Source organism: Gopherus evgoodei, chromosome 1, assembly GCF_007399415.2.
Source record: "Gopherus evgoodei ecotype Sinaloan lineage chromosome 1, rGopEvg1_v1.p, whole genome shotgun sequence".
Taxonomy (NCBI): Eukaryota; Metazoa; Chordata; order Testudines; family Testudinidae; genus Gopherus; species Gopherus evgoodei.
The window spans coordinates 244,205,405-244,232,279 of record NC_044322.1 but is presented as its reverse complement, the minus strand read 5'-3'; the positions used below and the strand labels follow the sequence as shown (position 1 = coordinate 244,232,279).

The window sequence follows — 26,875 nt, the reverse complement described above, 5'->3', positions numbered from 1 at the left end:
ACCTGTGATTGATGTTGGATCAAGAACCCTCTCCCACCCCTTGTTCCCCACCCATCCGAGTAGTAGCCATTAGCACCTTTCAGCATAACATCTTTTAAAATAAGATACATTATTCAAGTACAATCAACTCCCATATGAAAAAAACCTGAGTATTTATCCCCTCCAAAGGCTCTGGCTAAAATTTTTGAAATCCAGGAGCTTAAAATGAAGTGCTCAAATTTAAATTTAACCACCTAAATAAAAGAGGCATAACTTTTAGAAATACTGACCTGCTGTTGATTTTGGTGGCAGCTGCGGGTGCTCAGCACCTTTGAAAATCATTTAGTTTAGGATACCTAAGGCTCTGATTCAGAAAAGCAAAGAGTACTCAAATACATGCTTGGCTGTGAGTACGTGATAAGACCCATTGACATCAACAGTTAGTCAAATTCCTGAGGTTAAGGTTGTGCTTAAGTGTTTTCTAAAAATAAGGAACTATATACATAGATAGCTAGTTTTAGGCACCCAGGTTTCAAAATGTTGGTTTTTATTTTGATGTACAGCTTTTGGTGATATCTTTTTCATGGTTAGTTGATAATAGGTTTTCAGTAGAATCCTTCCTTGATTTCATGAAATTATTAAGCAGAGCTATTACCTTTAGAGAGTTCACTGTCAGCAGGCTAAAAGTTCTTACAAAGAGAACTGTAATTGTTGTTGTTAGTACAGTCAAACTAATGTACTGTAATGCCTAGATAAGTCGTCTTATGGTTTAAAAAACTTCTGGCTCTTCATGTGCTTTGACTCACCGTTCATTTTACATCAAATACATTATGCAAAAAGAAGACTAAAAATAGGCCGTTGTTTAGTAAAGGCTTCCTAAAAATCAGATTGTTTAAAGAGAGACTTTTTCAAGAGACTAAGACCAAAAATTCCTCTTCCTTTGGAAAATGTGTGTTCCTAAGTCTGAAAAGCCAAGTCCTCTGCAGAATCCATGATGGCTGGTGCTGAACGATTTCTACCTTAGTGCATCTGTGATTTAATTGCACAGAATTTTTAAGTATCAAATAAAAGAGTGACACTTTACTTGGAGCCGTGAGTAAAGAGCAGTGCATAGTTGTGCCAGGGAGGCAGTATGACTCAGAGTGACAATCCTTTTCTGACCGATTACTTTACCCTCTGAGCCAGCTGAGCTGTGCTGGTCAGCATGTTATGAGACGGTGAGGGGGGAGAATAGAGGCAAGGCTCTGCCCATGTCCCGCTCTGCTCCAGCCACTCCTGCCCATCTGTGTATGCAAGGGGAGTAGCAGCCCCTCAGACCCTGCTCTACTCTCCCCCTCCCTCCACCATGATGCAGGGAGCAAAAATGCACCTTACTTGCCTATGTCAAGTCACAGTCTTCCCTTATATGAAGTATCCTGGAAACATGACCTTGTAGGAAGATTTTTGAATTTCAGTTTCTGTCATTAAATAATTACTGTCTGACTCCCTCATCCCCATAATTTCCCACAACTATTAAAATGTAAATAGATAAAAATAGAAAAAGTGCTTAAAATTAAACATTGATATCTGTCAAAACTGTAAAACAAAAAATTGAATTCTCCCTCACATATTTATAGTTCTGTGGTCACTGATGCATAAGCACTTTTAATCCGTTTTTGAATTATTTTATCTTTAAAAAGAACAGGAGTACTTGTGGCACCTTAGAGACTAACAAATTTGTTTGAGTATGAGCGTTCATGGGCTGCGACCCACTTCATCGGATGCATAGACTGGAACATATAGTGAGGATATATATATATCTTCACTATATGTTCCAGTCTATGCATCCGATGAAGTGAGCTGTAGCACATATGCACATACAGAGAACATGAAAAGGTGGGAGTTGTCCTACCAACTCTAAGAGGCTAATTCTTTTTGTGGATACAGACTAACACAGCTGCTACTCTGAAACCTTTATTTTTAAATACTCATACATCTTTGTTTTATGTTTCTTCCAGGCTGCAGACTTAATTATTAACCCAGCTACCACTTTCAAGGAAAAACCGGACCCCAGTGGTTTGGTATTTGGAACTGTTTTCACAGACAACATGCTGACAGTCGAATGGTCTTTGACTTCAGGATGGGAGAAACCTTATATTAGGCCTCTTGAGAACCTTTCATTACATCCAGCTTCATCATCTTTCCACTATGCTTTGGAAGTGAGTACCAAATGGATTAAGAAATTACCTTTTCTTTACTAGCTTTTGAAAACATCATGTCGTAATAAGTTCTAAGTACTGTTGCTGTCTTAGGGTATGGCTACACTTGCAACTTCAAAGCGCTGCCACAGCAGCGCTCCCGCGGCAGCGCTTTGAAGTGCGAGTGTGGTCGCGGCGCCAGCGCTGTGAGAGAGCTCTCCCAGCACTGCAGGTACTCCACTTCCCCATGGGGATTAGCTTACAGCGCTGGGAGCCGTGCTCACACTGGCGCTTTACAGTGCTATAACTTGCTGCACTCAGGGGTGTGTTTTTTTACACTTCTGAGCGAGAAAGTTGCAGCGCTGTAAAGCGCCAATATAGCCAAGGCCTCAGTTAGTTAGCACTGACCTAATGTGCTGAGTTAATACTGGTGTCACTCCAGAGTAACTCCATTGGCTTTAGTGAAGTTGGTTTTGATTTACATTTGATTAACTGAGAGCAAAATCTGTCTCACGTTTTCCAGCTCACCCTGCTTTGTACTCTAGTGTGACACTGAAATGGTCTGTATGAGACTCTAGGAAACTTGATGGTATTAATTTGGGGGCTGTGCATGCATACTGAAAAACTGATAGAATGTGGTAAAGATCCATAGCTTTAATTGCAGGCCACACTAGGCAGATTCTTGTTTTTAATTCCCACTTGTTGACTAGTTCTCAGACAATCTTATAAGATTAAAAATAAATGTGTTAGAGCAGAGACCAAATAGCAACAAGGAGTTGCCCATAAGGAAATGAAATGTTAACAGCAGGAAGCCAGCGTGGTTAAGTTTTCAAAAATGCTTAGCTGTCTAAAGCTCTCTTTTCTGTGTTATTGGAGCGTCTTGTGCTAAACTCCCATCTGTGTCAGAGCGTCAGTAGGGGCACATTGAGCTATCTAGGAAATACAGTGAGAAGATTGGCCTGATTCTCCTTCAACTTCAGCATAAATCAGGAGTGACTCCAATGAATTAATTGGTGTTACACTGGTGTAAAAGAAGAGAAATAGGCTCGTGGCTTTTTCTTTTTTTGCCTGGGAGACTCCTCTGAGCCACAAGGCTCTGGCCTACCCTGTTTTTTCCATTCAGTCAACTAACCTTCAAGGATCTGTGTTGTGATTACAGGTCCCTGTGGCTGAGGGCATCCAAATATGGCTCTTGATCAGCCCAGGGAGCAAGAAACCACGCTGGAGTCCCAAATGTATGTTTCACTCATAGTAGCATATTGCTTTAATGCTAGGCCTCTGGCCCAGTCTGAAATCATTGCTAATATGAATATGCTCTTATTTTTTTCCCATTTTTTATTCTTTTTACTTTTGTTGCATCACGTTTCCTCTAGCCAAGAGGAGAGACAGAGGAGAATCTGGTCCCAATGGTGTGGCTCAATGAATACACAGTGGGTATATTAAAAATGATGAAGTTGGCATTCCCCCCTCCCTTCTCCTTGCCCTCCATGATACACTGTGATATCCTGGATCTGCTAGCCTCTGGATCCAGCTCCTGTGACTTACAGATGCCAGATGATATAGTGTGCACACATTTGCAGCCCTGCAACGGTTTGCAGCAGCAAATTGTATAAAAACCAGCAAGCAACTACAGCCATTGCTTTTATTAGAGCTGGGCATTCCCAGAACACACCGCAGGTACTCTCTCTTTACAAGTGAAAAGGTTTTCTGTGCTCTGATAAATAACAAGCATCCATCCATGGAGAAAAAGATTTAAAGGCTTGAGCAATCTTTATGTTGCAATAATGATGTGATTCTTGCTTCTCTGAAACCATTGATCGTATCTTAGACTAACATTCCTTCCTCTTTCTCTCATAAAACATTCTGTAAATGTATATTGGGGAAAACAGCTGTTTTGTAATAACCACAATTGGCACAATAAGAAAATTATGGTATTAGCTGATTGCTAGTCCAGTACAAAATCCTATTGAAGTTCCTATATCATCAACAATGCCATGACCTATTAAAGGTGCATTTTGTTCTCTGGTTACAGTGTCAAATTTTGTTGTGAGATGGCTTTCTTTTAAATTTGTGTAAGACGTTTTAATGAAATGGAAGCTGACATGGTCCACAGCACCAAGACCGGTGTTGAGAAGCAAGAAGCCCCGAGTTCTAATCATGGCTCTGCCACTTAATTGATGTATGGCCTAGGGAAAATCACGGAGGCTCTCTTTATACTGCAGCTGGGTTGTCCTGTGACCCAGTTATGACACAATTAAAATTTGTGGTGTGAACAAGACCTCACTGTGTCCTGGAAGCTGCATTAAAGCCTTTGATGGTCCTCTACTGCTAACCCTTATGGAAAAGTGCTGTAGAATGTAATAGTGATTAAACCATTCAGGTTCTATAGAAACTACTCTAAAAACAACTCATAGAACTTAAAGAATTGAATTGTTTTGCTATGTTTTTAGAACTGTTTGGTCACATAAATATAGTTTTCTGTTACATTCTATAGGATGGTCCAAAAAACTATGAGCTAGATTCTCCAGTCTGCTCTCATGGTTCAAAGTAGCTGGATTCTGGCCGTAAGAATTTTTGAATTCTTCTTCTGGCATAAAGCTGAGGTAGCTGACTTCTGTGCCACCTGTGTCCTCCACCCATTTCAGCCCATCTCTCCTCATAGGGGTGTGTTGGGAGACAGATGGAGCAAGCCTCAGCTGCTCTAACTACTGCGGGCCAGTTGATACAGGATCAAAGATTGTAACAGGCTTCCTTGGTTTTCCTTAAGCATAGGCACGCATCAGGTGAAGCCCTAAAGAAAATGTATCATACCTTATTAAATTTTATAGGACTTTTCCATAAGTGAAGATGGTATTTGGGATCAGTCCTAGGTATTAGTCAGGGTATGAGGGTATCATAAAGTTTCATCCATACTACACATTTTAACTGTTGGAACCAGCTCAGGATAATGACATTATCACCAAGTCCCCTGGGACAGATGTATTTGTAGTGTAGACAACTATACTAACATGTAGTAACATTGGAGTAATAATACTTATCTACCTCACAGGGGTGCCGCAAAGATTAATTAGTTAGAATTCATGCACTACTTTGAAGATGTAAAGTGTTTATGAAAGTGCTGAGCTCTGTTACTTCCAAAGGGCATGTTTCATTTTTGTATTGGTGGTCATGGGATAACCCAACACAATTTTCATTTGGCTCCTTTCTCCTTTTGGGTTGGCAGCTGTTTGAAGGAATGAAGGCTTATCGAGGAGTGGATGGTAAAATCCGCCTGTTCCGTCCAACGCTCAACATGGACAGGATGGTGCGGTCAGCGGCGCAAGCAACACTGCCAGTATGTAACTGAAACCTATCCTTTCCTTGGGTTAGGAAAGTATTTTTATTTTTAGGGTGTGAGGCTATGAAGTGCATAGGAAAATACAGTACTTCCATTTAGATCTTGTTAGGAGTCTTGCCATGGTGTAGGGGTCATTGTAGGGAGCTGGTGAAATGAACTCCTCTGCTAGATCAGTGTTTCTCAAACTGGGGGTCCGGATCCAAAAGTGACTCACAAGACTATTGTAGAAGGTTACAGTATTGCAACCCTTACTTCTGCGCTGCCTTTGGAACTGGGTGGCTGGCTGGCAGCAGTGGGCAAGGGTGGTGGGGGGAAGGGTCATCACAGCCTGAAATATTTTCAAAGGGGGGCCTGGCAAAAAATAGTTTTAGAACCTCTGTGCTGGATCACTGGCACTAAGATGGAGGTTCATTTTCTCCATCTCTCCTAGCTCCCCTTCCCCACTGATGAAAATTAAAGTTCAGGGGATTAATCAGTCCTTTAAAAGCTGAAGGCATATAATACACACGTCCTTCTCAACATTTATATACAGACAGTGGGCCAAATTGTACTTTCTCTTATAGTTATGGAAGTCCATGGGCTTGTGCAGGTAGAATTTAACCCATTGTTTCCAGTGGCTAAGTCTTCAAGCTCAGAGTTCTGTTTTAGGGCTCTGCTGCTGACTTGCTTTGTGACCTTAGTCAAGTTCTGTAGCCGCTTGGTACCTCAAGTTTATCACCATGCTGATGAGCTTTAGCAGGGCAAGATAGTTGCACTCTGGCCTGTGTGTTCCCTGCCATGCTTGTTATGGTAATATTGTATGTAGGAATTCTGTAGTGCAATGTTCCTCATTATCCACAATGTTCTGAAAATTCACAGGCCTTAAATTCCTGTCCAAGCTCTGGGAACAAACTGCTAGGATCATCTAGGTATATCTCACTGCCATTAAGGGGCCTTGGACACTGGTACACCTTGGTGCCTCCTTTTTTCTGCCTATGGCACACAATAGTATTATCTCCTGAGGGCTGCAATATTTTAATCTAATCCAGATTACTGGTCTCAATGCAGAGGGAACTGTGCGGGTTTAGTGGCCTCTGTTATACAGGTCAGACTAGGTGATCTGGTGCTCCCTTCTGGCTTTAAACCCTGTGTGACCTTGAAAAGTTAAGGGGTTGCCCATTCATACATTGAGTTCTTTACAGTGTGCTTTGTGCAACAGAATTGGAGGTGAGTAATCCTACTGGTTCTTTATTTGTGTTTATGAAATATATTTCACAATATAAATAAGGATCTTAAGACAGCTCATTTCTTGACACTTAAAATCACATGGCCTTTTCCCTTGTATCTTATTACACACTAAGGGTGATGTTAGAATCATGGACTTTTATAGCCTGCAAACATTTCCTTCATCATGATTAAAAGTTCCCATTAGAACAGAAGTGGACAAACTTTTTGGCCTGAGGGCCGCATCGGGTTTCGTAAATTGTATGAAGGGCCGATTAGGGGAGGGGATCGTAGCCCGGCCCCCAACCTTCTATCTGTCCCCCCCCTGGACTCCTGCCCCATCCAACCCTCCCTTTTCCCTGACTGCCCCATGCCACCCCATCCAACCCCCCCTCCTTCCTGACTGCCCCCCTGGGACCGCTGCCCCATTCAACCCCCAGTTCTTCCCACCCCAACCGCCCTGACCACTATCCACACCCCCGCCCCCAACCACCACCTCAAACTCCCCTGCCCTCTATCCAACGCCCCCACTCCATACCCCCTTACTGCGCTGCCTGGAGCGCTGGTGGCGTTAGAGCCGTGCCGTCTGGCTGGAGCTGGGCCACGCCGCCACCACACAGCTCAGAGCACCAGGTCAGGCCCGGCTCTGCAGCTGCGCTGCCCCAGGAGCTCACAGTCCTGCCACCCAGAACATTGTGCTGGCGGTGGAGCGAGTGATGTGAGGCTGCGAGGGAGGGGAGACAGCAGAGGAGGGACTGGGGGCTAGCCTTCAGGGCCAGGAGCTTGGGCACCTGGCAGGACAGTCCCGTGAGCCGGATGTGGCCTGCAGGCCATAGTTTGCCCACCTCTGCATTAGAATGTTTCCATAACTCTTTCTTTCGTTCTTTCTTTCTTTTTTTTCAGTGTTTTGACAAGGAGGAGCTATTAGAGTGCATCCGGAAGCTTGTGGAAGTGGAAAAAGAGTGGGTCCCGTACTCTACGTCTGCAAGCCTGTATATCCGCCCTACTTTAATCGGAACAGAGGTGTGGAAAAAACTTTTTTTTCTTCTGAGTTTTATATACATTTTCATTGATTTATTCTTATCTTAACCTCTTGAAATCCATACTGTGTAATAGGCCATGGCAAGGAGAACTAAAGCATTTAATTCTCTTTCTACAGCCGGAGTGGAAACCATATTTTGACACGTAGGCTAGAGCAGTGATTGTAAGCTCTTCAGGGCAGAGACTGTCCCTTTTGTTTGTACAGTGCCCATCACAATGGGGCCCTGATCTCGACTGAGGCCTGTAGACCCTGCTGTAATACAACTCATAATAAACATTCTATACAGATCTTTTTATTCTGAGGCATTGGGATATATTCACCAGTATTCAGTGGCTGATTTGTGTCTCTCTGTCCATGTACAGTTTCTATACATTTGGTTTAACAGGCCAATCAAAGTGGTTTATGGCATCTTTGCATTGCCAGAAGAGTGCACGGTACCCATAATGCACTAGTGAGTGCAGTGCCACGAGTTTTATGAATGACAGGTCTGGCTTGGTTAACTATATTTTACTTTTTTTCCCTGTCTCTGGTATGTAAATGATTGCTTTCAAAAGTAGCATGTTAGAAAATAGATTAACCACATTTGGCTTCAGTGGAATTTTATTGCTTAACTCCCCCGCAATACGAGTCAAATGGCATCTATTCTTTTTTCTTCCTAAATTCCTTTAAAGTGAATTTAGTGGTCATGAAAGGTGCTGGCCTGGCCTGGCCAGAAGTCCTTTATTTATACATAGAACAGTGGTTCTCAAACTTTTGTACTGGTGGCCCCTTTCACATAGCAAGCCTCTGAGCACAACCCCCTTATAAATTAAAAACACTTTTTAATGTATTTAACACCATTATGGATGCTGGAGGCAAAGCGTGGTTTGGGGTGGAGGCTGACAGCTCGTGACCACATGTGTAATAACCTCGCGACCCCCTGAGGGGTCCTGACCCCCAGTTTGAGAACCCCTGACATAGAACATATGTAATATGGACAGCATCAGCACAAGCTTGTACGCCTCACCCACATCCTGGAGTGAAGATCTCTCAGGGTGACGAGACAGTTCAGTCTTCAACACCCATTCAGTCATCAGCCTCTTTTTCTTAGTCTGCCAACAGAAGAACTAATGTAACTTGACTATCTGGATAATCAAGAAAAAACTAACCTCTTTTGCTTTTTAAGAATGATTTGAAAAGTGGCTATCCCCTTGGCAATATCTGTACTATAGTCTCATGCGCGTGTTGTTTGTTGTATGTTTGTATTATATGTATTAAACCAAAGACCTTTTGGCCACCAATTTGGAAGCACTGGTGTGCTTGGATTTTTTTGTTCATTCAATGTGGGACTCTATGGCAGCTTTGAGTCTGGCACATTTAAAGCGATGCCGCAGTATAATCTCTCTCATGTATTTTCACGTACCTTTTTTATGTTTGTATACATACTCATCATTCCAAGAATTCCATCCATATACCACCCTTTCCCATCATGCCTCTGCATACTCACTAATCACAGTATTCCTTCCCTGGACTGCTTTTCTAGTACAGACTGGCTGGTAGGTTTGTGCTCACTCCTGCTGCTGGAGCATAAATGTATCCAGATTTCACCAATTCAAAGAGGAATCAGAAGTTTGCTAACAAATCGTGGTCTCTTTTGTGGGTTCCTCACAGGTTGCTGCCAAGTGGTAGGCTGGTCAAAGTGTGATTAAACAATATAATTATAATTGTAGCAGAAACAGTAAAGCAGACTGGCTGCCAATAAAAATAGTGTTATCTTTATAACTTCAAGTGAAAATTATACAGCTAGCAGAACATATAAGCCAATTTCAGTGATGGGAAAAATCCTTCAGTGTTTAGTACAAACCATTTTTCCAATGATTGCCTGCCTGCGACTGTTAAATTCTCTTTGCTATTAGCACTTCGATTTACCTAGGAAATGCTCCACTCTGTAGAGCTTCATTTTACTACAGCTCATTTACATTGAGCACAGCACCATCTAGTGGATATACTTGTTCAGATCATTAGATTTAAGATAATTTTTCACATAGTCTGTGTGAATGATTTTAACTTTTTTTTTTCTATGTAGTATATTTCAGTTGAGGTTTTGTAGGAGAAGGAGGCTAGCTAGTTACACAGCAATGTATGCATTGAAAATTTGAAAAGTAATTGAGAGAAAAGGCTATGGGAGATATACATGCAAATTCAATGACTGAATTTCATGGTCTCCCACTGACAAGGTAATTAAAGACCAAAAGATAATTTAAAATTCTTCCCCTCAGGAAGAGTCCCAAGTGCTGCTCTGTCACGGGTGAATTTTTCCTCATTCATGGATGAACTTCACCTCCATTGCAGCTCCCCTGGGGACTGTGTGTGCATATACACAAATTGCTTGCGGATGTGATTGAAGCAAGTCTACAATGTCAGTAAAACATTTTGGATACAGGGAGTTGATTCTTATGAACACTTTAGCTTCTTGTAAGCTCTCAAGAGGGAAACTTTAAGGCTACTGGCTAGATTATAATACTAGGAACCAGGGTGTGATTCCTGTTCCCAGCTCTGCCACTGATTTCCTGTCTGCCCTCGGGCAAGTCATTTCATTTCAATTCTCCATCTGTAAATAGTCTTTGTAAGAGCTGCCTCACAAAGGTGTTGGGGCTTTGTTAACTTAATGTTTGTAAAGCACTTGCAGACCCTCAATGAAATGATCTCCCTGCAGTAACTGCAAAGTATTAATATGAAGTGGGATTTGCTATAGTGATTTTCAGAGGTTCTTCAATGTGGGGCTTCATTAGGCAAGTAAAGTGCCCTCATTGTTTCAGGTTAGTCCACACTGATTGGGCCTTTACCCATATCAAGCAGAAAAATTGCTCTGACTTACAAAAGGTAAACAACAGGACTCCTTGTTTTCTAGCACTATCCTCTTAGGGTCTACACCTGCTACCAGATAGTTAACTATCTTTTTTCTTTGGCTAAGGTCTAGTGAGAAATCAAAAAAGACCTCAAGGGACCTGAAGGATATATATCTGAATGTGCCAATGGTTCCAGGGCCTCAGCAGAACCCCAAGATTTAGTTTAGCGGTTCTCACATACAGTATTGTGCCTTGCTCCCAGGCCTCTAATATTTTTACAACATTAATTTGTGTCGTGGCCACCCATCTTAAAAATCAGGAAGTAGCTGTCACTCCTGATTTGGGTGACTGATTAGTCTTTGGGGAAAGAAGATAGAAATTCAGTTAGTTGTAGCTAAAACACTGGACTGGTTTCAGAAACTCTATCTTCTTATGAATCAAGACAAGCATCTTCTGACAACAATCAGGGTCTTGTCTAGGGTTGCATTTGCAGACAAGTCTTCCTCTCATTCCTGAGGACCATGAAGGCTTTGGTCTGGGACTTCAGGGTATTGGATGTCGCAGTTTCTGCCTCTTGCAATCCTGCAGCGCTCTCCTGGGATCGCTTGCAGTTTTGAATGGTTCAGGTGCTACTGATAAATGTTGCTCATGATAGTACCAATCTGGTTAAAACTGTTCTAGATCCTCCTCATATCAATGTACTGCTCACCTTGGAGATTGCAGAAAGCTCATTCATCCAATAAGACTTGTTGAATTGACCTGTTCTGTAGTGTGGTAACCACAAATGCCAGTCTGTTTGGGTGGGGAGCTCATGCAGGGCCCCAGATGGCACTGTGAAAGCAATCTCCCCTAAAATCAAAGAGAAATCTCAAGATGGGCAGTTTCAGGGGGATTCTAATGGGGAAAAAGACCCAGTCAAATGACTCTGCTGTGGTAGGTATATACCTGAACCAGAAATCCCAGAGTAAGAAGACTGTAAATCATGTAGCTGACTAGTCTGCGTGTTCAATGAGGATGCCATCCCTGCCTCATTGTTTAGATGCTTAAGCAATGAGTTGGCCTCAACAGACCTATTTACTTGGAAGCCGTGGCTCCTGACATACTGCATGGGGTACCTGTTCTCAGCCAGGCTGCTGCACACACTAGATTCTGTGGTCAGGGTTCTGTTGTGCATAGAATCCAGCCCCAGAGATCCTGTTGATCCCATATTCCAGTCTGTTAGGCAAGTTTCTATATGTCTTCCTGTTACATGCAGAGGTCCAAAAAAATAATAATGTCATAGTGACTGCTTCCACACAGCCAGTTTGAGCATGGTTCACTCAATCCAGTTTAGTGGTCTGCCAAATACCATGTGGACAAGCAGTGGCACTTTCTACAGATTTCAGACTTTGCCTAGGAGCAAACTCTTCACCCCTGATGATGGCTCCATGCGTGAGAGGCAAGCTCTCGAGGAAGGAGCTTATAAAGGGATTGTATAGATACTCTAATAAATTCACAGAGGATTGGTTCTTCATATATATATGACAGCCATTAATATGTCCTTTGAATAAACTCTTGCAAGTAGGTTATTATGTGGCTCCTATCACTTTAAACTTACTAACTGCAAGGTTCTTGGGGAGGTTTTGGGCCTCCTCAGGGTGCTCTGCAAGAATGAGGCCCACACACACTGTGAGTTATTGGCTTTAATGAAGGTAAAGTGACACACCCGCAATGGAGACTCCTGGCGTTGCTGTCATGGAGGCGGGGAACCCAGCGCACCGAAGCTCAGCCTGGGAAGGAGTCCAAAGGCGGGACAAAAGGCAAACAGCTATATACCAAGCCCAACAGCAACTCATACATATGCAAAAGGGGCTTTCCATGGCTCCGTCCGCCCCCTGGCTAGAGGCCAGGGACTTTCCACCGAAGGCCATGCAAACTGTTCCTAACTGGTTATGAGCAGTTCTCGCTAGCTTACCGTGTCCTACAGTGACAGGCTGCTTAGCAAGCCGGGGCTTTCCCTAGGCCGCCGAGAAAGCGGAAAATATCCTAGCTAGGCCGTTACACAATCTTCTGTGGGTCTGTACACTAACATTACAAAATTACAGGTAGGCAGGGCCAGTCAAGCACTACCCCTAAAAAAAAAAAAAAAAAGCCACCAGGAAACTGGACTGTTTCAGAAGAAAGGTTTATTTGACGGGCAGCCTTCAACTACTTTCTCTAACCAGCAAGCTTTGGTTGTCTTAGGGATTCCATGGCTAAATTTAAAAACTCTCAGCCTCAATATTCAAGGCAGGAGTTCACTGCCCTCTTGGAAGTGGGTAAGAAAGTGGGCAGGACTTCTCTCCAGGCGGCTCTGGATGCAGCTGACTCGACAGCCAGGACAACAACCTCCGCTGTCACCAGGAGGCATTCTTGGCTCCAGTCCTTGGTGCTTCCTCATGAGGTCCTACAGTTCACCCCTTCGAAGGCTCCTTTCCTTTAAACAGAGCAAAACGGATGTGTGTTTCTTTTATTGTGCAGCCTTCTCTTGGAATCAAGAAGCCAACTAAAGCCCTGCTGTATGTTATACTGAGTCCTGTGGGCCCATACTTTGCAAGCGGAAGCTTTAATCCAATATCCTTATGGGCAGATCCCAAATATGTAAGAGCCTGGAAAGGAGGAACGGGGGACTGCAAACTGGGAGGGTAAGAAAGCCTGATTATGCATTAATTACATAGCTCAACTGTTGGATTATTTTTTCCTTTCAGTAAAATCCTGGCTATGATGCTATATTATTAAATGTTGCAAATCAAAAATAATAACAAAGGCATTTCCAGTAAAGAGGTATCTCACCTCCAGTCAAAATGGGCTACAAAATGGCAGACTGCCGATCTGTTCACCTTGCATAGATAGACTAAGGTCAAGGTTGTTAAACTGTAGTTTGTGGACCACTGGTAGTCCATAATGAGCTGCATGGGACTGTGGAGCTGTTTCTTCATGATTCCAGCTGCTAAAATAAAGATAAATCAAATGCTTTTCTAATGTTTCTCCATGTGAGCAGTTGCTGTTGTTCTGTCAGAAAATGGAACAGAAGGTGTCTACGAGACAATTTCTGTGTTAAGTTGTCACACTATGAAAAGTTTTGAGAATGAGAGGAAAAGTTTGGAATAAGGGAATTTGCAAAGAGGCAGGGACTCAGAGAAACTTCTGTCCTGTCTTATTTGTTTGGGGAAAAAAGTATATGGAAGTTTGATTTCCTTAGTCGCTGTTGAAAGTCAACATTTACCTAGAGTTACCAGATAGAGTTGCCCAAGTGCAGTAATTGTCAGTAAATGTTGAAGTTAAAATTAATCCCAGTTTAAAGTGTTCCCATAGTGCCGCATGATTTTCTGCCTCCTTTTATCAAAATATGCAACTTGTTTTTCCTAAAATCTTGCAAATTTGTGTGTGTATGCGTCTAAAATATGCAGTTATAAAGAAAACCAAAGTTAAAAATCCAAACATTTAAATCTCTTCTGACTGGATTTCTGTCAGCAAATCCTCTGGATAAAGAGTTACACATCAGATAACAGCAACAGCCAGTGAGAGGTAAGGGGAGGGAAGGAGCCTGTATGGCTAGGGGAATCCCCTGTCTCCTATTGAACTGCTTCAACTTTATGGCATAAAGCTAGTTTATGTGTAGAAGCAGAAAACTTGAAGTGCTGCATAATCTGTTAGCCGCTTTGCTTGTACAAACCTAACACTTTCATGAGCCAGTTGGGTCAGGGGTTACCTTTACATCCCAGGATCGAGTGGAGCTGCCTGGCGGCCCACCAAAACTCCCTTTAGCTTTATCCGGGCAGTCCACAGACCCTGTGGAGCAGTATGGTCCTGGTAGGAAGGGGGAACCCTTGACTCTGGCTGAGCCCTTCAGAGTTTTATTTTGCAGAAGCAAAGTGACTTGTAGTTCATTCACTTAAGTGCTGCCAATGGAATCCTGTCAGGGGCAAGAAATGACTTTGCAGAGCATTAGTCGTGAGGCAGATTTTGCAATCTGGGCACTGAAAGTAATGTAAAATGTTTTTAGAAATAGGAGAATTAGGAAGTTTTATGGCAGGAAAATACCCAGCTAGCTTGTGATAGCTAATTCTTTTTTTTTGTTCCTGAAAGGAATTATGGTTCTTCCGTCTATGCCCAGCAAGAAGCTATGGAATTAGGATGTCAGCAGGTTCTGTGGCTGTATGGAGAGGATCATCAAATCACTGAAGTCGGAACAATGAATCTTTTCCTGTACTGGGAAAATGAAGATGGAGGTATAGTAGTATGTGGCACTAAATCTCTGCTTGTTGCAGTCCTCAGGCCTGGGAGCCAGTTGTGACCTCAGGACTGGTGTTGGTGTTGTATGGATGATGCTTCTTGGGGTTTGTAGTTCTAGCCCAAAGAATGGTGGTCTGCATTGCCTTCTTTTTCTGTTTTAGTGGGAGAGGGAAGCCACCACTTAGTCAGTCCCCACTAGCCCACACAACTTCTTCAGAATTCCTTCCACCATGTCCCTTCCAAAGAAATGGGGTTTGGGACCTTCCCTCTGTGGAGAAGGCAAATGATCAGAGACTCTGAGCTTGCAGTTCTGTGACAACCTGCAATTGCCTTCTTTATGTCTTCTGCTTCAGCCATGTTTGGCTTCTGTCATGGGCTCTAGCAGTGCATCCCCATCCATTCTTGAACCATGACCTGTGTTCACAAAGCAATCAGACATTCCTTTTGAATCGGGATTTTCCTGCTAAGCAAGACAGGAGAAGCTGCTACATCTTTAATCTTTTACATCTTTAATCCTGATAAATTGCTTTGAAGATGTAGAACCAGATTTTTAAAGCTAGGCTAAATTTTTGTTTTTGTTTTTTTGCATCTGCGATCATTTGTGGTTGGAAATTATGCTACTTAGACAATTGACTAATTACCACGTGCAACCAGATATTTAGACACTTGCATACCTTCATTTGTTCATGCAATTATTTATGTCTTCAAAATTGTGTCTGCACTTGATTGTTAGTACAGAAGGGTAACCTAGTTTGAAGGACTATGGGCCTGATCCAAAGCCCATAAAAGTCAATAGAAAGACTCCCATTACCTTCCCAGGGCTTTGGCTCAGGTCATAAATAAAGGCAAAGTGTTGTTCCACCATCTGCCAGTCTCAGAAACAAAAGAACAAGAAATCAGGATTCAAGCTCTGATCCTTTTCATGACAATGCAACGGACACTCTTGTAAAATACCATTTTGTTGCCATTTTTCTGCCAGTGCTATAGTGGTGGTTAGTAATGGCTCACAATGGAAACAGCATTGTGTTTTATTTAGCATAAGAGTCTGTGAGTCAAGATACCTGGGTTCTATTTCCAATTTGACTGCTGATTCTTGGTCAAATTGCTTAAGTTTCCCTGTGTCTCAGTTTATACAGCTGTAAAATAGGGATAATATTTACCTAGCTCTAAAAAACTTACTGAGATCAACTGAATGATGCATATATGTGAATGTTGTTATTTAATATTTCATCACATTGGATTAGACCTTGTAGCTATTGAGCCAAAGTCACCCCTCATGTGCACCTTCACTGGAGTTACACCAGCAAGGAATTTGACCCACTTGGACAGAGCGAACAAGAAGTTGGTTAGCTGTGACAAGACCCAGACCAGTGGGGTACAGGAGTCTGGTAGAGGGCAAATATACTGGTCACTGGATGAGTAGTTTTCTGTTTCCTGAGTGACCAGAGCAGGGGCTGCACTAGAGTAATCAGGAACCTGCTAGAACCAATTAAGGCAGACAGGCTGATTAGAACACCTGCAGCCAATCAAGGCAGGCTAATCAGGGCACCTGGGTTTAAAAAGGAGCTCAGTTCAGTTTGTGGTGGGTGTGTGAGGAGCTGGAAGCAAGAGGCACAGGGAGCTGAGAGTGAGAGGGTGTGCTGCTGGGAGGACTAAGGAGATACAAGCGTTATCAGACACCAGGAGGAAGATCCTGTGAGGATAAAGAAGGTGTTTGGAGGAGGCCATGGGGAAGTAGCCCAGGGAGTTGTAGCTGTCATGCAGCTGTTACAGGAGGCACTATAGACAGCTGCAATCCACAGGGCCCTGGGCTGGAACCTGGAGTAGAGGGCAGGCCTGGGTTCCCCCTAAACCTCCCAACTCCTGATCAGACACAGGAGGAGTTGACCCAGACTGTGGGTTCCACCAGAGGGGAAGATCACTAAGGTGTGCAAATCTGCCAATAAGTGCAGGACCCACCAAGGTAGAGGAGGAACTTTGTCACATAGCATTCAGTGTTCTGTTTTGTTTTTCAACCAGGAATAAGCAGGAATTATCCAGCTACATACCATACCGTTCCAAAGATTTGCTAACCAATGTGTTACCAGTGCACTACAGATTAGTATAATTGTGACATGAGTGGAACAAACAATCTGTAATTCATGCCATCCAGCCTACTATATGCCAGTCCTATTCCAAAACAGACCTGCCATTACACATATTATGATCACTTGCACTGTGGGGCCAATTAGCTATTTAGCAATGTATTACTAAGAAGCCTGGGTAAGACCTAAAACACCTACAACTGTTGGTTGCCACCACGAAAATGCACACCAGTGTATAACTGCCTACCCCCTTGCACCATGGCAAAAAGTGACTGCGATTGTGCTCTTTTTCTTCATAAGGAATGCTACTAAGACTAGGGTGAACAGATAGCAAGGGTGAAAAATCGGAACAGGGAGTGGGAGTTAATTGGCACCTATATAAGACTAAGTCCCCAGATATGGGGTCTGTCCCTCTAAAATCGGGACATCTGATCACCCTAAATGTTGCTTAGGTGGTCCTTGTTTTGTCTGCTTCATTGTGCATATATTGCAGCGGTGGTGGTGGTGGGGTGGGGAGACTAAGCATAGAAATACAGTAGATTTGGAACTAGAAATTATGGGTACAGTTTAAGCATCAGGAACATACAGCTCATTGTGTGTTCAGGGAGTAATGTAAACTCTGTGTGTATGTGCTATGTTTTTTGTGTATCCTCATAAATGCACTAGATGGGGACTGATTTCAGCAGTGCTTCAAATGAGGGTCCATTTTTACTGCAAGCCGATTCCAGATCATTTTAGCCCTGGTATTGGACAAAAGAGGTGTCTAACATTCCAGTCTTGGGTGAACCCTAGAAAATGTCTCATTCATAATGATGGTAGGGGGAGGGGGGAATTACCCAATAATCTCTGGTAAATTTGCATGATACACATTATGCTGATTCTGCACATTTAGCATTGCTCTGGCTGAGTTTATAATGTAGCTAAATATGGATCACTATTGTTACAGGAATAACTGAGCACAGTAGTTTCTGTTCATGAAATACTGCTTTCATCAGTGGCATATTTGGAGAGTGACATATACCCAGGATGGTTTCCATGTTTACAAAATGTAAAGCTTGATCACCATGTGATCCTCCAGGCCTACATTTTCACGGCACATAACGTTGTTGAGAGACAAAGGGTGGCAGGAGTGGAAAAACATGTTAAATGGAGTGTCTGTTTCTTCTATCAAGGGGCTTAGCTTGGCAGAGATGAAGACCTTTTAAAATCAAAACAAATGTTCAGTCTAGAGAATACATCAAATGGGGGCTGTACACTATGGAATCTGTTTATCTTTTCCAGTATGCAGAGGCATTGTTGAGAATGGTTAGCTGTAAAGAGTCAGGACACCTGGGTTCTATTTCTGGCTGAACCATTAAGCCACTGTGTGACCTTGGACAAATTATTCATCTCTGTGCCTCAGTTATCACATCAATAAAATGGGAATAATAATACCTACTTCACTGGAGTGATGGGATGTTTAATTCCGTAAAAGCTCTTTGGAATCCTCAGATGAGGGCCAGCCCTATACCTCATAGTGCCTCAGGTGAGGAGCGTCTTCAGCACTCCCCTCCATTAGTTAAACTTTTGAATATCTTATTTTTATTGCATTTATAGCCCATTTCACAACTTTGATGCACGATTTATCCCTGTTATATAAGATATAAATTTGCACACCAGGATCTGTAAATCTGTATTTATTCATGCGATGTACAAGCAAAGTACACTTTCATATTAACATAGTAAAACAAAGTTCACAGTATCGCAGCTGGGTACTCACTTCCAGACCTGGCTCCAGGCCACAGCAAGCCAAGTGCGTGCTTGGAGCGGCACGCTGCAGGGGGCGCTCCGCCAGTTGCTGGGAGGGCGGCAGGCAGCTCCGGTGGACCTCCCGCAGACACGCTTGGGGCAGCTCCACCGGAGCCACGGGACCATCAGACCCTCCGCAGAAACGCCTGCAGGAGGTCCACCGGAGCCGCGGGACCGGCGAGCGGCAGAGCGCCCCCTGTGGCATGCCGCCATGCTTGAGGTGGTGAAATTGCTAGTGCAGGCCCTGCTCACTTTACTTCGTTCTTATATCTCATTGACTGACTGGCAATGCCCCGCCCCTTATATACTTGCAAGGGCATAGTTGACAATTTTCTAGGAGGTTTTGAGGAAAATGTACCTCTCAGAAAGTCTGGAAGCTTCCATGAGATTCTACGAAGGTCCAGAACATTCTAGGTGGTCAGTGAAAAATGAATCCACATACAGAATATCTGAAACATTTTACTTCAAACATTCTATTTTCCCTTTTGTCACTAGCAACAAAAATAGCACCCAAGCCTGGTGTCCCCCAAGCTGGAATCCCAGGTGGTTGCCAGGGTCGCCTACCCCTCAATCCAGCCCTACCTCAGATGTAAAGACTCACAGAAGTTCAAAATAATGCTATTATATGTGTGAAAAATAGAGCTCGATGGTTGTTGAAATGGTCATTGTGCTGCAGAAAGTGCCATGTGGTGGTGGAGCGTGAAGTTTGCTGGTGACACTATGTGGGCAACCAGATGCACAGTGATCCTAAAAGGATGGATTCTTTTTGTAGAGAGTGACAGAGGTTGACAAATGTATGGTATGATAGCCAGAGAAAGGAAAAAAAAGAGAGAGGGACAGAGGACCTGGGAACAAGTCGCAATTGGAACAAGGAGGGAGGGGATAATGGAATGAAGAACTGGGGTGAAAGGAAAGTGTGAGGAAAAGAGAAAAATGAAGGAGAGAGCAACACAGAGTGACACGGAGACTGGGTTTATAATAGGTTATGGACCCCAGAGCTTCCTGAGGCTTATGTGACCTAGAAGTTCTTTTGGTGGCCCCACCCATGCAAATATTTTGGTGTTTTTCTCAGTTTTGGAATAATCTACTTAGCCTTAAACTCATCCCATATGCATCAATCAGTGAACGTTCATAAATACTTGTTGGATAAATGAAGGGAGTGTAGCTCCCTTTTATGAACACCCAGCCAGACAGTTAGCTGTAAAATCCCTCTTGGTGTCTGTTCTCTGCTTGCTTTACCTGTAAAGGGTTAACAATCCCACAGGTAAAAGAAAAGGAGTAGGCACCTGACCAAAAGAGCCAATATAAAGGCTGGAACATTTTAAGATTGGGAAAGAAGCTTTCCCTTTGTGTCTGTTGTGTCTCTCCAAGAAAGAGGGGAACAGAGAGCAGCAGGAATGCTGTGTAAAGCTTTAAGCCAGGAGAAATCATCAGATCATACCTAGAATTACTTATTTGAAACCCCCCAAATATGTAAGTAAATTAGGAATGTTTAAATAGACACAATCAGGTTTATTTTTTTATTTTGGCTTGTGGATCTCCTCTGTGCTAACCCCAGATTCTTTTGTTTGCTTGTAACTTTTAAGCTGAATCCCCACGAAAGCTATTTTGGGGGCTTAAGTTTTGGAATTGCTCTTTTAAAATCTAACAAAAGCCCAAGTTCCAGATATATTTTCTTCCTTTTTGTTTTTAATGAGATTTACCTTTTTTAAAACAGGATTGGATTTTTTGGTGTCCTAAGAGGTTTGTGCATGTTATTTTATTAGCTTGTAGCAACAGCTAATTTCCTTTGTTTTCTTTCTCAGCTCTTCCCCAGGTGAAAGGGCTTGAGGGTACCCCACAGGAAGGAATTCCCAAGTGCGCCTTCTTGGGTCCAAGGGTATTTTTTTTTTATTTTTTTTTGCATTTGAGCGGTGGCTGCGTTTACCAAGCCAAGGTCAGAAAAAGGCTGTAATCTTGGGAGTTTAATACAAGCCTGGAGTGGCCAGTATTAATTTTTAGAATCCTTGCAGGCCCCCACCTTCTGCACTCGAAGTGCCAGAGTGGGGATTCAGCCTTGACAACTTGCATGAAAGACTTGAAGCTTATGTTGTTCAGTAAAATACATGACCTAATTTTAAAATCACTTCAGTTGTAAACTCCCAAGATCTGGGATGGTATTTTTGGTACATGTTTGTTCAGTGCCTCGCACAATGGGCCTCTGGGGCCTCTCAATGCTACTGCAACAATGATAATGGAGTCTCACATCAGTGTCAACGTATGAGCATTCAGCAAACCCTATAAATGAACACATATATGTGAGCTCAGACCAAGGTGAGAATTGCAAGCATGGTTGCATGGGAGACAGACAAGATTGTCCATGACCATTGCAGGCTGTGGTAGCCTTGCTTTGGGCTGTTCATGTTTTTCACCTCAGGTTTTGCTGATGCACCTTGCTTCAAAGCAGTTAACAGCAACATGACAAATCTACCGCCACCTTGCTCTGTTGTGGGCTGTTGTTTCCCAGTGACTGGGATTGGATAATATGCTTTCATGCATGACTTCAGTGTTTCTATATTGTTTGTACTGGCCACCATTAGAGCAGGTGCCTTGCTGTAGCTGACCAGAAATAGGGCCTTGGGTATTCTTGAGTCTGCCGTACAAATGAGATGCCAAGACCAATGCATAGCTGAGGGGGTTTTTTGTTTGGTTGGTTTTTTTGGGGGGTGGGGGGTGGGTTTGAGCATGCTTTGAATGTCAGACCTCTGACAGTGAATGAGTATTTCGATATTGGGAATTGTGTCTCAACAGTTGATCCTGCAAACAGACCAAAGGTTGTGCATATGGAATTGATCAAGTTTCCTAATATGGTGACAATATGTTGTCCAGCATGACTGCCTAATAGACATTTAGCTTAGTGCTTATTTTGATGTCCCTGTCATTCCATAAGTGGTGTGACAGCATTCCAAATGCAGAGTTGGCCTTGGCTAAGCAATGGATAGGTTCATCATCAGTTGCGGCATTCTGTGACAGCATACTCTTTAGGTAGCAGAATTTCTCCATGGACTTGAGAAGATCATCCTTGATCTTAGTAATTGGGTAGACAAGTTCATCCCCTGGCACATGTTGGTACAGTACTTCAGTTTTCTTTAGATTGTGAATCCAAAGTGATTCACTGTACAAGTAAAGTGATCAGTTATTAATTGAACGTCATCAATCAAGTGAGCAACCAGTGCACAGTCATCAGCAAATAAAAGCTCTTTAATGTGTAAATCTGCAAGAATGGAAGCGTTTCAAATTGAATAACTTATAACACTGCAGAATTGGGTAAATGCTCCTCTGTCAGTGTCATGAAATGCATCCATAAGCATAGCCAATACAAGGATGGAAAAGACTGTAGAAGCCAGCACACAACTGTGCTTGGTGCCTCTGGTGACCAGAAAGGAGTCTGATATCTTGCCATTTCCCACCACTCTGGTCATCATGCCTTCATGGAAGGATGAAATAGCAGAAATAAACTTTCCAAAGATGAACAAAAAATTGAGCAAGAGACAGTGCCACAAAATTTGAAGGGTGCCAACATTGTCCACCTGTATAAACGTAAGGGTGAATGGGCAAACTGTGATAATTACTATGGCATTTCCCTTCTCTCTGTTGCAGGGGAAATTATTGCACTGGTCATACTGAATTGACTTAACACCTATCTTGTGGGAAACATCATCCCTGAGCCTAGACAGTGCACTGTAGATATGATCTTCACAGCCTGTCAGCTTCGGGAAAAGTGCTGGGAGCAAAACCATGGTCTTTATGATGTTTGTCAACTAAGCTAAAGCATTTGTCTTCCTAAATCTGGAAACTTCCTAAACTCTGGAAAGTTACCTCAATACAAGTAAATATATCTAAAAAACAATAAAAGCAGATGAATAGGAAGTTTTCCCACACAGGGCTGCTTTTCCTATGTGCTATTATAAATCCAGGAGTTTGCAGCTTATCAAAATGATTCTCCCATGAAAAGACAAGTAGGGTTTGTGAGCTCATAGTCTGATTTCCCAGAGACGGGCAAGATGAATGCATATGGAGCCAGATTTGGTACACACATGGTACCAGACGGAGATGATGACATGCTGCAAGGGAGGCAGATGCTCCTCTAGGTGACCCCAGGCTGGTAGACGTAATATGCATACTTCACAAAATTATGTGAATCTGGCAGCTTAAAACATTTTGCATATTTCCCATATTCTATCAACTCCATGCCGTTTGGCAGCTGGACTGGCAAGCTTTCAAAATATCTCACAGCAATCAAAGTATATTTTGGATCTTATACGCATCCCGCTCCATCATTCATGAAGAGGGAACGGTATCAAGTGTGTCACAGGGCTCAATGCTGAGCCCCATATTATTTCTTATTTTCACTAATAAGAGGAGTATGTACATTCAGACATGATCAAATGTGATGATTCCAAAGTTGGTGAAGTAGCAAATGCAGAACATGGGAGTTTCCAGACAAGTGGATTATTTAATCCAGAGTCCTATCTGACAGTGGCCAGTAACCAAATGTTTCAGAGGTGGACAATGATGGAACAACTTGCCCATAATAGATATTTCTACTTAGCCACTTTCAGTTGTTGGTTGGGCCCAGGCAAAAAGGAGACAGCCCTTGGAGGTAAGCATGAGAGAGTTTATTTGGTTGTTAGAGTGGATTCATAGGAAAAAGGAGAGCTAGAGTTTCCAACCCTGAGAGAAAGGAAAGAGATGGCATCCTGACATCTAGCAGTCTGCCACTGAATCAGGAATGGCTACTTCAGATAAATGGCCGCTGCTGACAAACCGCCAACGCTGGGTACATACACAGTGGAGCTGGAGAACAGAAGTGTAACTGTGGCTACACTTCTATTTTTAGTGCACTAGTTCCATCAAAGTTAGTGCATGTATTTCTGCCTAAGCTGGAAATTACTCTTCCAGCTCTAAGTGTGGCAATACTCACAGTGTGTAGCCATATCCTGGGTGGATTGTACCTACCTCTGACGGGTGCCTGAGAGATGTCTCCTTACATTTTGGCAGCACTTGAATAGTTTGTCATGACAATTTGAATCTATTGTGTGTGCCAACTTTCAAAGGAACATCTCAAGTTATGTAGGAAAAAACAGGAACCAAAGCTCTTGATCCACAGTAAGAAATACAGCCCTGAATGGACTGAGGCAGCAAAGCATACAATGGGCATTGCATAAGAGATGATGATAACCTGCTGTGAGAGGACATATATGTAAATACCTTGGGGCCTGCCAGATATGGTGAGCAGGCTCACACCATTTAAGATCAGAAGGGATGAGAGACTGTAACTGGGAGGACGAGATGCTTAAAAGGAGAAAAAGAGTGAGGAAAGCTAGTGAAAAGCAGGGGCCAAGATTTTCAGAAGTGACAAGTGTTTTTGGGTGCCACCTCCATTGTTGGATGCCCAACTTTGAGTCTCTGTAAAGTAAAAGGCCTAGTTTTTCAAAGGGCAGGGTTTAGAACACTATATGAAAATTAAGCCCCTTACAGGTGTTGCAGGTTGAGCACCCAAATTCATTTGTCGCTTTTGGTAATCTTTGCCAGAAGCTGTGGTGTTGATATGCTGACTAGCTGAAAGAGTCAGAGGGAAAAAAGGAGATTGCACTCTCTAGAAATGTAATACTTTGTTTCTTTATTGCACCTAATCCAAGATAATCTACCCATGTTATTTTTTGCCAAGTGTGAGATTAGATATTTCAAGCACATATTTATTTAAATCTGATTTTTTTCCTCTCTATTTAAACAACTCCCTCCCCAAAATCTTGTTTTCAATTAAACCATTTGAATCTTTGTCTGTTTTGGAATTTTATGCAGATTATCTCGGAGAGGTTAAATAACTAAGATAAAATAGTGAAAGAAGGGTTTCTGGAGCCTATCATGCTGGGGATTCCATGTCAAAAGGGCACACTGTACACGAGGAGTCCTCTTCCATAAAATGCCTCACATGCCTGAGGACCACGGACAAGGACAGAGTTCATGACACTGAAGGGTTTAGTCTTTCACCTCTAGGTTGTCATTTCAAATCCCAGCCAGATTTTTGAAGCCTGAAAGCTGTTACCGAGCGATGGCTGTGTGGCAACCTATATAAAATGAGTTGGAGCAAACTCCAGTTTTCAGTCAGATTTCCACATAACAAAAAACATTACAAGTGTCACTAATTGGAACCCATGCTGGCAATCACAGTAGAAAGGTCAAGGACTGAATGGGCATGAACTGTGACCTACCTTCTCAATCTTGACATTGTCCCACCAGCTCAGGATAGATACGCGTTACGGGGGCAGCAAGAGAAAATTTCCACTGCTCTTTCTCTTGTAGCTGCTCCATGGATACAGAAATGTATTATTATAAATGGGAAAAGTAAATGTAAATAGCAACGTCAGAGATGTCAGGGACAGAAAACCCGTTAGGTTATCAAATCCATCTCACTTGAAGGCCCCATTCAGCAGAGCTCGGAAGTATGTACTTAACATTGAGCTTTATTTATATGATACATCATCCTCCAGACACCTTACAAATGTTTATTAACTGCATCTCACAGCACCCCAGTGAGGTAACCAGTGGTAGCAAATCCATTTTATAGATGAGTCTACTAGACACAGAGTGGGTCACTTCCAGCTTCCACTTGTGGCTCCTTATGTCGCGGTTGGGCAGTTAAATGGTTCCCCAGGATCACACAGTGAGCTAGTGGCAGAGCCAGGAATAGAACCCAGTCATGTGCTCTAACTACTAAGTACACCTAATCCTAATTCAGTCAGGGTAAGTCTACACTGCAGCCCAGCTGCACTGCTGTAGCATGTGCCTGGTGAAGACACTCTCTATGCTGATGGGAGAGCACTCTCCTATCGGCATAATTGGTCCACCTTGGCGAAAAGTGGAAGCTATGTTGGCATCTCCCACCAACATAGCGCCAGTGTGGACAGCACGAAACTTGCATCACTCAGGGTGGCTTTTTCACACCCCTAAGCTACGTAAATTGTATCAATTTAGGCTGTAGTGTAGACCTGCCCTCAGATATATGCACAGATTCAAAACAGTCAGCATCCAACTGATTTTGTGCAATTTAGAAACTGCCTCTGAAATTCTAACCAATGTTTGTATCTTATATCAGATATTGCATGTTGGTATCTGATATTTCTGCTCTCATTTAAATATTTTATTTTGTTTGTATTTTTGTTTCAACAGAAGAGGAACTGGCAACCCCACCATTAGATGGCATCATTCTTCCTGGAGTGACGAGGCAGAGCATCTTGGAGCTGGCACGCAAGTGGGTGGGTGTTTGTCTTGTCCCTCAATAGTAGCAGTTTTAACAACCGTGAGATACGCTGTTATGAAAATAACTCATTTATTGCCTTCAGATAATGGCTCACAGTTCCACCTGATGCTTTAAACCAAGTACGAACTGGGAAAGCATGTTAAAATTAAAAAGTCTTGGCCAAACCACCCAGCCACCAGCATTTGTTCCACAGAGCCACATACAGTCTAACTAGTTCCCAGTAAGTATTCCCGCACAAAAATCTTCATTAACGTTGTGTTAGAGTTGCCAGAGTCCACATCCCCTTAACATAATTGGCTTAAAGTAAGGAAATAAGCAATTGTCATTCATCACCCCATCTACACTCTACTGATCAGCTCCTTGTTCCAGCGCCTATAGTCTACGTGTCTCCACCTTCATTCTGAGCAACCAGGGTGCAGCTTTAAGTCCAGCCATAGATATAATGCACTAGTACCTGTATTCTTGCAGATTTCAAACCTGCACTTGAATACCAGTTCTCGTGCACAAAGTACCATAAGCTCAGCAATGATCAAAAGCATACAGGTCCTCTGTTTTACCTCTCATCCAAAAGCTCTACTGCACCTGCACAGTGTTCCTGAACATCATGCTGAGGTTCAGCACCAAATTTGAGGGGAAAGTGCCACCTAGTGAATTGCCATCATCACTTGTTATAGATCAGGGGTTCTCAAACTGGGGGTCGGGACCTCTCAGACGGTCGTGAGGTTATTACATGGGGGGGGGGTGTCACGAGCTGTCGCCTCCACCCAAGCGCCTTTTACCTCCAGCATTTATAATGGTGTTAAATATAAATTAAAAATACCTTTTTATATAGGGGGAGGGGTCACACTCAGAGGCTTGCTATGTGAAAGGGGTCACCAGT

At 42.9% G+C, this 26,875-nt stretch overlaps 1 protein-coding gene across 3 annotated transcripts in view; it reads left to right on the top strand.

Annotated features, from left to right (window-relative positions):
* BCAT1 (branched chain amino acid transaminase 1) overlaps window positions 1-26,875 on the top strand; it is a 102,572-nt gene that overhangs the window by 62,541 nt on the left and 13,156 nt on the right. For 2 of the 3 annotated variants that reach the window (XM_030541551.1, XM_030541544.1), the window contains exons 3-9: window positions 1,977-2,177; window positions 3,530-3,586; window positions 5,380-5,490; window positions 7,600-7,719; window positions 13,066-13,229; window positions 14,674-14,816; window positions 25,905-25,990. In XM_030541551.1, coding sequence (XP_030397411.1) covers window positions 1,977-2,177; window positions 3,530-3,586; window positions 5,380-5,490; window positions 7,600-7,719; window positions 13,066-13,229; window positions 14,674-14,816; window positions 25,905-25,990 — 882 coding nt within the window. The remainder of the gene's footprint in view (window positions 1-1,976; window positions 2,178-3,529; window positions 3,587-5,379; window positions 5,491-7,599; window positions 7,720-13,065; window positions 13,230-14,673; window positions 14,817-25,904; window positions 25,991-26,875) is intronic. The other variant, XM_030541559.1, reaches the window with a different exon arrangement.